Below are 13,085 nucleotides of genomic sequence, written 5' to 3'. Positions count from 1 at the left end.
TTCAAGAACATGAAGTAAGAACATTCTAAAATCATTACAGGAACAAATGTCCCTCTAATTCATAACATACTTCACTAGTACTTTATCTCTTATACTAAGAAATGAAGATTTAATGTATTTCTCTTACATGAACAAGAATCTTCTGCGTGTTGACCCAGAGCAACAAAAAGCTTAAGTAACTTATTTTAAAATGGCTTCCAGGGCAGATTAAGCACTGGATTGTAAACAGATTAAAAGGATCAACAAGTCTTCCCGCGGGGATATCGGGCAGGTTACGCGAGCATAGACTACACCCCTACATCAACCCGGGTTTTTTTTGGGAGCCTTCTGCCGGTGGCCGGATTTACAGGGAGGCTTTTCCTTCCGGCCCGGGCAGTGCGGCTCCCTGCCCACGGCCACGGGAGGCCGGGCAGCCTCCGGCAGGGCCTTCCGTGGAGAGCCCGCCCGGCAGGGAGGGGGATGAGCGCAGCATCCCGGCACGGGCGGGGGGCGCCGGGCGGGACACGGCGGTGCGCGGCCCGCCCGAAGCACGAGATCCCGGCCCGCTGCTACCTGCTGGTCTCCAGGGACGAGTAGCGCTCGGGCAGGATCTGGAGGCAGCGCTGGAAGAAGCGCACGTGCCGATCCCGCAGGAAGTCCAGGCGCTCCGGCTCCCCCGCGCCCGGCGCCGCCGCCGCCGCCATCTCCATCCCGCCGCCGCTGCCCGCGCCCGGCGCGCCCCGAGCGCGTCACCCGCGGGACCCGCCCCGGGGCGGGGAAAGCGAACAGGGAACAGGAAAGAGAACGGGGAAGAGGCAAAGCGGAAGGGGAAAGGGAAGGGCCGGCGACAGTGGGACGACCCACCCCACCCCGAAGAGGCCGTCCCACGCGGCTGTGGGGAAACGTGCTATTAGTGCCAAGGGACATCACGCCTGGCCGGTCCCACGGGTGGCACTCTCAACCCAACACTCTCGAAATACAAAGGGAGTGCACGCCAACTCTATGCCGGCTCCCGAAAAGTGCTGTCTGCTGCTTCGTCTTGCGGCAGGGACAGGCTGGGACGCAGCTACAGCCCTCCTCTCCAGGCTGGGACAGCCCTGATAACAAAGCAAAAAGGCATAAAGAGCTCGTATATTAACTGCATCTCTGTCAGGCTGCACGTCCATGGCCCCCTCCTTACCTTTGAACAACACGTAACAGTGGTTCTGAAGCTGCTGGTGCCATCTCCTTCCTACATTCCTCCAAGCCCTTGGAAGCTTTGTGCAACCCGGATCGGTCTCTGGTTACCCGAATCTCGACCTCAGAATTAAACGAATAAGCAAAAAAAATTGATCTTTTTCCTTGATCACAGAAGGATTTATGTTGCACTCCTTGTGTCTTTACCGCAGGAACGGGTGCAGAGTAAACAAAACAGAGCTGGCTAGACAGAACGAGACATTTCCTTTCATACTATCCCAGGGAACGGGTGAAACATGAAATCAGTAAGAGGGGCAACAACTTCTTGCTGTCACTAGATTTTAGTAATTTACAAGGTTAAACTCTTTCAACACCCAGTGTACTCAAAATGCTTCGGGAAGCCAGTCTACTTATTTAACCAATGATAGAAACCATTTCAAAAAGTACAAGCCAGCACTGATATTGCAGCAGTGCATGACCTATAGGCTTTACCCCGGTAAATACTGCTACGATAAATAAATGCTCATCTTTTTTGGTTTTGTTTTTAAACACAAGAACAACTATGCCTGCTGCATTTTTTTCTCCTGATAACATGAATTACTTTATCAGCCATTTAGGTAATTAAACACTACTGCTTTTTAGATCAATGAAAAAAAAGTTTGTTTAAACCACCAAGCTGCACACACCTCACATTACAACAAAACAAAAATTACCTTCTCTCTCAACTTTGCCAACTTTTTCTCTTTTTCTTGTTCCTCTATTTCTTTAGCTTGTTTCTGTAAAAGCCTTAGCTCCAGTTTATGTAGATCCTGAAATATAATGAATGGAAAAGTGAACTTTTCTTTGGAAGTAAAACAAAGGATATAAATATATATGCAGCCTTTTCTCACGTAATTATTTTTTGTTTTGAAATTATTGCCATAGTACAGGAAGTTTCACTAGGTAGCTACTTACTATAGCTTGGCCTGCACAAATAAATTATAGTTGCATGCCTTTGAAAAAAAAATAGTAGTTTAAACTCTTTTTATAAAAAAACTCTAGTGTGAATGCTGACAATAATATCAGTTCTCCAGTACTTGCACTTACACTGATATGGGATCCAACTTTACCTAACAGCTACTGAAAAGTGCAAGGATATTCAAACATCTCTTTTTATCTCTGCATCCAACACTCAGGTCCTCTGACATTTTCTACACCATGGAGAACAACACAGCCCAAGCAATTTTTCCCATTTTTACACTGAATAAAACCACTTCTATGTGTAGCAAGAAATGTGGAATTGAGTAATCTTGTAGAATTTAGATATTGAGGAAAAGGAACATCTGTGTCTAAAATCAAGTTTCCTACTATTTCTTGTCTGCAGTAGATGCTGTTCTCAGAGTGAATCAATTTATGTGTATGAAATTTGAGTTTTAAAAAGTGTTTAACATATGCATAAATGAAGATGTAATTACGCACACGCTCCTGAAACCTAGAAATTTTTTCTGCACCAATTTTCTTCCCTTCCTCCTTTTCAGCTTCCTCTCTCTTCTCATTTCCAAGCTTTTCAAGTTCCTCCTTTACTTTTTTCTGCAAGGTATTCTTTTCCAACAGTAACTTCACGTGACATTGGCGCTCTTTTTCTTGCCTTTTCTCTCTCTCTTCTTTTAGTTTTAGTTGAGATGCTTGTTCCATTGCAAATGCTATTGCTTTCTGCTTCTTCCATGCTTCAACTGCTGCTTGTTTTCTTTTTCTTTCTTCTTCTGCTTTTTGCTTCTGAGCTGCTTCGTGCTGTCGCCATTTTTGCTTGAGCATTTTTTCTGATTTCTCTTTCTCCTTCAAGTTTCTTTCTTTTTCTGTCTGCTGCTTTTCTTTCCATTTCTTAATTGACTGCAAGGGACCAGTAGAAAAAAAGTCCAAGGTTTTAATGAAAATTTACATATTCATATTGATTCAATCTGATGAAAACATATATTCCAAAGACACAAACCACACATAGGAATTAGAGGTCTACTGAAGGCAAAACTTAAGGGAAAGGAGAACCTACATATGTATTCTCACCCTTTTTTTCTTTTTTATGGATCACATGGGCAGCTTTAATAGACATCTGCTAAACCTGTTTCAGTTACAGCAATTATAATAACTTTGGGTAGTTATGAATGTTGGTGTAATATGTTTTTTTCAATACAAACATATTTCAGTTCCTACTTTTTTTCAAATTAACAATTCAACCTACTATTTCATAATAGTTCTTATGTCAGTGTATCTTTTTTTACTTAGATGGATAGTTCTTGAGAGAATCATGATTCTGTATGTCAGTCTGGCACAGGTAGATTGCCTATACAGTGGGACAGACATTCTTAGGGACAAATGTAATAGGAACTGTGATTTCCGATAGAATCACTTACTGCACTGGGATTGGCATCTAACTTGCTAGACCACTACCACCAGAAGCATTTATAACATACTTTGGCAATACACAGCCCACTTCAGTGTGTTATTAGGTCTTACGTTTATTGGTAATTATTTATTAAAGACAAGTACTTTTGGCAAGTTGAGGATGCCAAAGACCTCATTTATACACCAACAGAAATCCACCTAGCACTACCACCAAAGAGGCAGATTCAAAAATAAGAAGCTTCTGCATTTAAAAATAAGTACTTTTTCTTAAATCTCCAAAAGCCCTAGAGGGGTTATTTTACCTCTTTCTTTCTTTCATGTAAAATTAGAAATTCTTGATACCATTTGTCATGCTGTTCAATATCTTCTTTTGTTCTTCCACCAAGATACTGAAGGGCTTCATCGATGTAAGACAGCCTTCCTCTGTATTTAGTCCGTATTTTCAGAAAATTTTGATGATCATAATCATCCCAGCCTCCTTGCCGTCCTCCTGTTCGCTGAAGAAACCTTTCAAACTCTACTACTTCTTGGGGTAGATGATTTTCCAGTGTTTTATCAACTGTAACCCTGGCTGATGGTAATTTCAAAACTTTTTCTGTTGTTAAGCTGCCTAACGCCCACAGTTCCACTTTTCTCTCAAAGAGACTGAGCTCATTAATGGTAGCTTTTTCCTCCTTCAAAAGCTGTTCATATCTGAAAAGTGACAAACACTGGAATGTAACAAAAAAATCTAGTACTCATTGTCCATTCACCAAACATTAATTTTGGAATTGTTCAATGCCACACAAAAGCTATTCTTCAAAGATTAAGAACTGAAGTGGTAATGGCACAGTTGTAATGATCTGATAATAAAGCACTATACAATGATTATTAAGTTACCCTTTTACTGAAAGCACACATTGATGGCACTCATACAACTAACTCAATCCCCTCCTGACACCAGTAGAGAGGAAGGAAAATCCCCACAAACCCACTCAGAAAACAGAACAACAGTCATCAGCAAAACCCCCACAATATAATCTCTTCTGCAGCCTTTCTCTGAAAAGCCTTTTCTTAGGCAAATGGTTGCTACACTGGAATACTGCAGGAGCCCCTCTAAAACACAGTTTATCAGGATTCTACCGTTGATAGCTCGTGCTTTGATTTACATACCACAGGAACCACTCGCAAAAGAGTAAATCTAAAGAACAGTTTGCTGGACTAATGAGACGTTTTCATTGTGTCTTATGAAAGCACTTTTTCTTATAGCTGAAGCATGTATAAACATACATATGCCTCTGTTCCTCTTTAAAAGCACTGATTTCATTTTCAATTTCTTCCATCATTTCCTTGAGCTTGTCAACAACTACAAGAGGAAAAGAAAAAAAAGCATATAACTTAAGAAGGATACAGTATTTACCAGCACTATCCAGAAATGCAGAGACTTCCAGGACAGAGCTCTACTTTTGTTTTTTTTTAATAACAGTTTATAAACAGTTTATGCAGTTAGTGATTTTGGTTTATACCAGGCTGTTGCAATCCTATTTAGCCTGCAGGTCATTACTTTTACAAAGCTGACAAAGAAACATCAAAGTAAGACTTTGTCCTGTGCTGTCAACATGCTGTAGTCCTGACTTTTTGAAAGATGGTAAGACAGTTGTCCAGAGAAGATCTCTCTTGCAGTGGTAGAAAAAAGTTTTAGAATCTGTTTTAAACCAGCATAAATCTTTGTGGATACATACGGAACACACAGTTTAACTAACCTGGCTTTTGGTAAAGTTAAATAATCTAAAACTCTTATTTCAGTTTTCCTGCCTTGCTAGTTCTTTGTATCTTCACTGACACCTTAAGAAGATAATGATTTTTTTTGGTAGATAAAACACTGAATAAATGAAGTGGGATGCATTTTATCTAGCATCAGAAAGCCCTCAGCTAGTAGGAGGGCCTCAACTTAAGCTCCACATGAGGTAGTAGAGTATCACAAGTGAATGGTTCTTTTAGTGCCTATTTCCCAAAAGTTTCAAAACATCTAAACTGAACAGGTTGTTGCAGCATTTGCTATAAAAGGACAAGTCCAACTTATGTGAGAAACCTGTCTGTAGATGAAAATGTTTTTAAATGTGTCATCATGACTTACATTCTGGTGTAGGCTTCACATCCTTTAATTGTTGCTGAAGTCTCTTCACATTGTTTTGTATTTTTGATAGCCGCTGCAGGATTTTAGCTTCTGTTAAACAAAATAAGGTGCTGATAGTTCTAACAGCTTCTTTGTGCATTAAATTCCACACAAGAACAAAAGCAATGAAGTATCCAAAATAAACTGCGGATTTAATCTAAGCAGAGACACAAATTGTGTTTGGTCATAAGAAACTGCTGTAATATCTGTAACTGCATAGAGCTGACCACATGGTCCATGTATCTCCCCACACAGCATCAACAGATTTTAAAATCAGTAGCTCCCATTTCCAAGGGGGAGTTTGGAGAATACTGCCTATGTAGATGACAACTTCTCTAGAGTTTTGAGGGCAACTTTGACCTAGGCCTCAAAACACTCACCCGTGAAGAGAAAGCAAACTTGGAAAGTGTATGTGAATACACTACTTCAACAAGATTTATTTGTTTGCTGTGTTAAATAGGGTAGAATCAATGTTTTTGTGTACTCCGAGCATGCGTGCATTTATTTGCTTTTTTACCACTTGGCTCCTTCTCAGTCCATAAATAAAATACTGAAGAGGATGAAGTTCTGGATACATCTTAGGTACTAAGGAGCTGTATCTTCCATCCTAAAAGATTTGGTTTAAGAAAGGGATAAGAGATTCCAAGACCTAAATGTAACAAAATGTAGCTAAGATATGACCCTACTGGTTCCTGCTTAAGACTACAGAAAGTGCAAAAGCACACAGACCATGCTGAAGTAAATGGAAATTTTGAGTGTTCTTGTACATATTCTAAAAGATCATGGTCTGACAGTATGTAGCTTCCACCCAAACTAATCTCTCTGCACTACTGATTATTAAACCATTTACACAAGCAACAGCAGATTAAAGAAAAAAAAGGCAAACAATAAATCTGAATAAAACCCCACTTACTTTCTGTTTTTCTGCTGAGAGTCATGCTGCGTTCCAGATCCTCTAGTATTCTGTATTCTACCCTGAAATCACTCTTCCTATTATAAAGAAGTCCACTTTTGTCTTTTTCTATATTTGCAAGCCTAAAAAAAAAAAGGGTGCCACACTGAGTAGGACACGAATACTCAGCAAAGTCCCAAAATTTTCCAAGGTTAACGTGCAGCTGAAATTATGTCAACAGGACTGTCTTAGATTTTTTACAAATCCCTGGTTTGTTCCTACAACTGTTTTCAAGGAAAATCTTTCTGGAGTTACAAGACTACACACCAAAGTAACTCAAGAACTTGAACAAGGGAAAGAATTTAACAAGGAAATCACCTTGCTGACAGGCAGTGGTTCACACACTAAAACAGCCTGAAATTCTATGTGTATGCTCACGATCTGGAAGCCTTATGAGAACTTTCCCTGAAAAGTGCAGGCAGACAGGCTGTATTAATACAGTGGCACACCTAGATGGAGCCCCAGCACAGACAACACTACAGAGGGACAATGAGCCACAGCTAAATGACATGCCTCTTTTCAAGCTGCTTAGGAACGTCTACATTACCTAGCAGTCAAATTTAGAGCCATAACACAGGATCCAGGGTAATCAAGGTGAAGTCAATTCAGTCAGACAGTGTAAAGCACTGCTGTGAGACTTAAGTGCCACTGTTCACTCAGGATTCACAACTACAAGGGTCTCCTTCAACCAGGTGGCTACACCTCTATTCCTCCATCACTATTCCTCATAAAGCTCATCCATTCAAGAAGAAAATTCCCTGTTCTTTCAGCCACCAGCGCAGTTGCTACCAGCATTTAGTCAAGATGTGGGGAAACAGATTTAAATCACTTCTGTGCCTGAGCTGTCTTGAACCCTCATTTTCCAGAGCAGTGGCCTAAATATTTTAGAGGAAGTCTTTCAGTTTTCTCTGAAGGAGTTGTTGTAATGCTGCTGCAATTCCCCTTTTGTTAGTACGTCTTAAGGGCTTTAGTTCTTTAGAAGTGTAAGCGCAGCTGAGTAGGAAAACTGAGAACTCAATTGTGCCACACACACACACACACACACACACACACACACACTTCCCTTTTTGTGCACCTAGAGCAGCAATTCTTACTAAACAAGATGACCGGCCAAAGTCCAAACGGCAGTCGGAACAACAGGGCATTTTTGAGCTCGTAAACCTATCCTGAACTGCTGTAAAAACCACAACAATTTGTCTGAGCTCTTGAAAAGGAAACCTTAGCCTGAAGATTTCATTCCTATATATTCTTATTTAAACGTGCTACCTCCAGAGCAGCATGAAAACATACTTATGATGAAGTGTTTAACTTACTGAGCTTTTAGCTTTTCTGCACTTCTTATGAATTCAACTTTCTTAGCTGGCTCAGCTTTCATCTTCCAGTTCTGAAACTGTAGACCAGCACCTGCAGTGCTGGAACAGCCCTCATTCTGCAGATAACAAAATAAAGTATTATTCACAACCAGTATTTTTTTTTTTTAAATGCTCGTTCGTTAGTTTTAAGCAGACAACACCACAGTGCAGAGTGACAGCATCACTTCGGTTCTCCGCTGGCGCGACTCAACTAATTTCCCGCCGCACAGGTACGAAACTGGAGCGGCGAGTGGCGGCGAGCCGGTGACCGCGCACAAAAAGGCACTCATTCAACAGAGCAATGAAACAACAACACCGCCTTGCTTTGGCAAAGGCTGCCATTCCCAGGCCAGCCCCACAAGCCCGCGCTGCTTCCTGCGGGTTCCTGTTCCAGGCTCATCCCTCCGCCCCCGGCACGCCGGGAGGCCTTTACCTGCTGCTGCCCGGCGGCCGCCGCCAGCGCCGTGGCCAGCGCGGCCATCTTGCCGCCGGCTGCGCTGAGGGGAGGGGCGGCCGCGCCTTTCCCTCACACGATTTAACTCTTTTCCGCCCTCCTTCTCAGCCGCTGTAGAGCTGGTGTTAGTGGCCCTCGTTTCATTTATGTCGGGACTTAAGGCTTTGTATTGATTGCTTTCTTCGGGGAGAACCGGAATATGCCCTCATTATGTAAATGTAAATGTCAAAATGTAAAGAATTCCACGTTATTCAGTAATTTTTTTTTTTTGGGGGGGGGAGGGGACGGGACTCTCAAGATCATGTTTTTCACTCGTGTATTTACGAATCAAACTTTAAAATGAGTTACCATTTAACATTTCTGCGGAATAGAAATAATTAATCATTCAGTGGCTCTGCTAGCTGAAGAGATTTTAGGAACTGGTGTTTTCCCAGCTGCAGAACACAAAAGCATTCACAGATGCTGCCTGAGCGGCCTAAGCTGAAGAAATTTTTTTTGCCTAATTGATGTTTTTAAGACCACTTTCCTGATACATTTTTCCTCTTGGTATTTTTTGGCTGTACTAAGATTTGTTCTGTTTGTATTTGCTGAATGGGCATTAAAAAGTAAAGGAGAAGGTTTCAAAACCTGAAAATAGTTGTCAGCATAAATTAAAGAGGAGTGTTCTCACAGATTGGTACCTGGAATGGCTTGTAAAAGTATTCTTTTCATGACAATGCTTCCAAGTCTTCTTTGTCTTGGCCTTTACTGTTGGATGTAAGAGGAAAAAGTCAGTAGTGTTAATATTTGCTTTCTTTTAGTCACTGTCAGCCCTTCCAAGCTTTGTTTCTATGATCAGCAAATTGGCCACTGGACTGCTCCATTGGAAGCACCTGTTTTCAGCAAGCATTTTGGAAAGGTGTCCCCACTCGTATAATTCAGATACTGTTCAGTAGTTCACCAGTTTCTGGATGGACAATCTCTATTATTATTTGCCACACCCTTTACCTGTGAGTTGCTCAGAATCCTAAGAACTTTTCATAGTTGTGCTGGAAACCATTTGCAGGGATATTTCAGATAACGGAGCAGAGTTATACTTCGTTACTTATGGCTTTGAGCACCGTGGAGTCAGACATCAAGTTGTAATGGTGGTATAAAGATGAACCTTGGCTACCAGCTGTGCCAGGACATTACTTCATTCCCTTGGTGGAGCAGGACTCATCTCATCTAGGACATGCCTGCAGTAGGTTGACCTTGACTAGGCACCAGGTGTCCAAAAGCTGCTCTGTCACTCACTTTGGTCAGCAGAAATAAGATGAAAAACTCATTACTGAAGGTCAAGGCAAAGGCCACCCTCAGAAGCAAAGAGAAGCAAAAAGCTTTATTCCTTCCTTGCTATTAATAGGTGATATCCAGCCACTTACGGAGGAGTGTGGCCCCAGTTCATGTAGCAGTTTCTTTAGAAGACAAACGCCTTAATAAAAAAATACACCACACCTTAGCTTTTATTTTTACAGCATCATGTGGTATGGAATGTCCCTTTGGTCTTTTTGGGTCAGCTGTCCGAGCTGTGTCCCAGCCTCTTGCCCACTCCAAGCCTACTGGCCTCCAAGCCTTTAGGGGAGATGCTGGGGAGAGAGCCCTTATGCTACCTGAGCACCGTTCAGCAGTAGCCAAACACTGGAGTGGTCTCAACACTGTCATGGCTATAAACACAAAGCACAGCTCTATGTGCACTGGAGCAGAGAATGTTAACTCCATGCCAGCCAGACCAAATACAATGCCACGACTCTTGGATGGCCACTGTGCCCTTTCTGTAAACAAGTAATCTAAATCCAGAAGAAACAGGCTAGATAATTACGTAATGACCTCCTGACCTGTCCCACATTCTTTCTCAGCTTAGTTTGGTGTTTGAAGGCCATGAATCCCTAACTTTACTGTGTGTTTTGCTTCATAAAATCTTTCAAAATTTTGCAACAAAAAAAAATAAAGCATGGAAATACACCAAGAAGAAGATAAAGCTGTTAGGATTTAAAGAACAGGAAAAAAAAAAAAAAAAGAAGGACCAAAAACAGGAAAAAAGGGCATTAACCTGGAAGATGCAGAGCTAGCAGTCAAACAATTGATCACAGTCTATTTATGGAAGAGGCTTTCTGTTGGAGCCTTGGTTCAGCGGTATTTGATATTTTCTGAAATTCTGCAAGCCAAATAGATAAAAAGGACTGCACCAGAACTTCATATTCCCATTCATGACATCCAGCTATCTTACTAGGAGAAATAAGTATTCACTCATTGAAGTGTGAGAAATAAGTATTCACTCATGTGGAGAGTTGTTTTTTTTAATTGGTGCCTCTGAGACCTCATCAGGAATGCATTAGGACAGTTGTATCAAGCAGAAAGACAGACACTGTTAGAGAATTAAAATCGAAGCAGTTTAAAAGAGGACAAGTAAATTAATGATCATTAAAAATCAAAGCCTTTAACTCTCTGAGTACAACTATAAACTTGTGAAGGCATTCACAACATTGTCTAGTTATCCCACACCTAGTTGAAACACCCAGTTGCTGCTAACATGGGCTTTCCTTGTGTTTTTGTTTCTGAAAATGGTATATCCACTCTATCCTAGCCTTGAATTTGCAGATCAGAATTAAATTCAAGACATAAGTCACAACAAAAAAGAAAATATGAAAGTGAGTGCTAAAAAAAAAAAAAGCTATTGCTGCTTCATGGATGACATGTGCTTATTCTGGGGAACTGTAATAACAGAGTGGTGAGGAGGGGTGGATGAGCAGAGTTGGGAGGGCACCTGATAGGTGCACCAGCAGTAAGTGCAGTAGTGCAGATGTGAGCAAGGATCGTACAGTTCTTTACTACGAAGGCGGGCTGCTTTCATCTCTAGCTTTTGTCCACCAGATGTCATCTGAGAAACACCTGATAGCTACTAAAGGCATAGTTTTGGGTGGGGTTTTTTGTTTGTTTTATTTGGTTGGTTTGTTTCGTTTTGTTGTGTTTTTTAGAAACCAACAACAAGCTTTTAGTGTCTGTAGGTAGCAGAGCCTGCATCCAGCCCTTTGGCTATCGCTTTCTCTCTTTACAGGATGATCTGGCCACATACTGAGACCACTAGCTTCCCTTTATTTGATAAGGACAGGGTGCTCGTCGATGAGACCTGGCCTGGAGTGCTGGGAGGCCTGACAGCCTGGACAGACAAAGGTTTCTCGCTCTGCAGCTGCAGCCTAGTGTCAGTGTCCCTCAGCACCTTCTCCTGCCACTGCCTAACTTGCCCTAGAAGTTGAGGAGCTCCAGACGAGATGGTGCAGTTATAAAAGATTCCTTTTCTGTTTCCCAGATGAGTGCCTGTTCCACTCACCCTAACTCATTTTCACACAAAGCTGTGCTTTAGGTACGTGCTTGGTGGCATGACGGCAAGGAATATAGGTAGCATGAAAAATAATTAAAATAAGTTCCCTCGCCTCGCCTCGCCTCCTCTCCCCTCCCCTTCCTTCCCCTCCCTCCCCTGGTTGAAGTCTAGATTTCACACTAAAATTGAAGACCAAAGGGGAAATGAAAAAAAAAAAACTGGACAAACCCAAGAGTTCCAAATGAACAAAAGCACAAAATTTTAATGTTTCTCACTTTCTTCTGATTTATAACTATGTAAATGAAAACTGGATAATTATTCAGCTTTTCATTTCTTTTTTACTCCAATTCTGTTTTTTCTTTTTTTCTCCCCATTCTCTAGAACTTTTTAATGTATTTTTACGTTATTTCCCATTCTTGCCTCTTTTGTAATTACATCCTTATTCATCTCCCTTTTCTTTTATAAAAGGAGAAAGAAAATGTTTCCCACAACTGTACTTGAGACAAACAAGCAAAAAGTGATTGCAGGCATGGAAGTAAACAAACAATTCCTAATGTGTTGCTGAAGCCCCAAAGGTTTTCTTGAAAATCATTTGGAATGTGATGAAGGTGCTAATTCTAAGTTCAAGTCTTAGTGTTCCAAAATACTGTCCTTAGATCTGGCGAGCAGAGGACAGAAATGTGCTCTGGCAAAATTACAGAAAATTTTAGGCTTGGCCAAATCTCAACACAGCAAAAAAAGTTGGATGCCATCCCTGGTACACATTTGTACATTCAATCAACAACCTTAGCAGCTGCTTGTGTTTGAAACTGGCACAACTCTATAGGTCACACTACTACATCAGTCACGCTGGAGCTTTAAGGCCTTACTCAGCAGCTGTCTCTGCCACTTCTTTTTCATCATGAGTTTTTAGTTTATCAGCACCTATGCTGCTCTTCTATAACATTACTAATGCAATCAAGTGTGAAGGACTTTCTTTTGGCTTTTCTTTGGCTTCTGCAAAAAACTGGCAGCCTGCTTTGGGCTGTCAGGAGCTCTTCTTCTCCCTGTCACTTGAAGGCCAGCAGTCTACTAATTCCAGCCATACTCAGCAGCTCCAAAGACCTCACGTATGTCAGAGGCAGATAAATGAGAGTGTATTGTCAATAAGGTTCTCTGAGGAACCGTGTCCTGCAAAGAAGAAATGGGTTCCTAGGTTCACAAGGAAGATGACTGGCTGGCAAAGCTGACCTTTACTGGAGCAAGTACAAGAATATTTGTGCACAAAAGCAAAACTGACATACATAAATAAAGGGAAC

At 41.5% G+C, this 13,085-nt stretch overlaps 2 protein-coding genes across 2 annotated transcripts in view; both read right to left on the bottom strand.

Annotated features, from left to right (window-relative positions):
- Positions 1–714, bottom strand: part of PGGT1B (protein geranylgeranyltransferase type I subunit beta) — a 33,102-nt gene extending 32,388 nt beyond the window's left edge. The window contains 1 exon segment of the mRNA XM_027905977.1: positions 553–714. Within this exon segment, the coding sequence (XP_027761778.1) occupies positions 553–689 (137 nt within the window). The 5' untranslated portion in view covers positions 690–714.
- A 158-nt stretch (positions 715–872) lies between these two features.
- On the bottom strand, positions 873–8,485 carry CCDC112 (coiled-coil domain containing 112). Its single transcript, XM_027905850.1, has 10 exons — positions 8,427–8,485; positions 7,955–8,070; positions 6,603–6,724; positions 5,651–5,740; positions 4,804–4,879; positions 3,837–4,227; positions 2,614–3,024; positions 1,869–1,964; positions 1,160–1,278; positions 873–1,076 (listed from the first exon to the last, which is right to left on the bottom strand). Exons 1-10 carry the CDS (start codon positions 8,472–8,474, stop codon positions 1,046–1,048), a joined length of 1,500 nt encoding a protein of 499 aa, XP_027761651.1. The 5' UTR covers positions 8,475–8,485; the 3' UTR covers positions 873–1,045.
- Positions 8,486–13,085: the final 4,600 nt, after the last annotated feature.

The sequence above is a fragment of the Empidonax traillii genome, unplaced genomic scaffold (assembly GCF_003031625.1).
Source record: "Empidonax traillii isolate 1590-97213 ecotype Southwest subspecies unplaced genomic scaffold, ASM303162v1 scaffold3:size4013460, whole genome shotgun sequence".
In the NCBI taxonomy this organism is placed as follows: Eukaryota; Metazoa; Chordata; class Aves; order Passeriformes; family Tyrannidae; genus Empidonax; species Empidonax traillii.
The sequence above is the reverse complement of the archived record's forward strand: the minus strand, read 5'-3'. Positions and strand labels throughout refer to the sequence as shown.

Excerpts from the sequence above, each read along its gene's own strand:
- CCDC112 (XM_027905850.1), bottom strand. The coding sequence starts at position 8,474 with ATGGCCGCGCTGGCCACGGCGCTGGCGGCGGCCGCCGGGCAGCAGCAG. Across the intron at positions 6,725-7,954 it reads GCAGAAAAGCTAAAAGCTCA|GCTTGCAAATATAGAAAAAG; the intron begins GTAAGTTAAACA and ends TTTTTTTTTTAG. Across the intron at positions 4,880-5,650 it reads TGTGAAGCCTACACCAGAAT|TTGTTGACAAGCTCAAGGAA; the intron begins GTAAGTCATGAT and ends TTCCTCTTGTAG.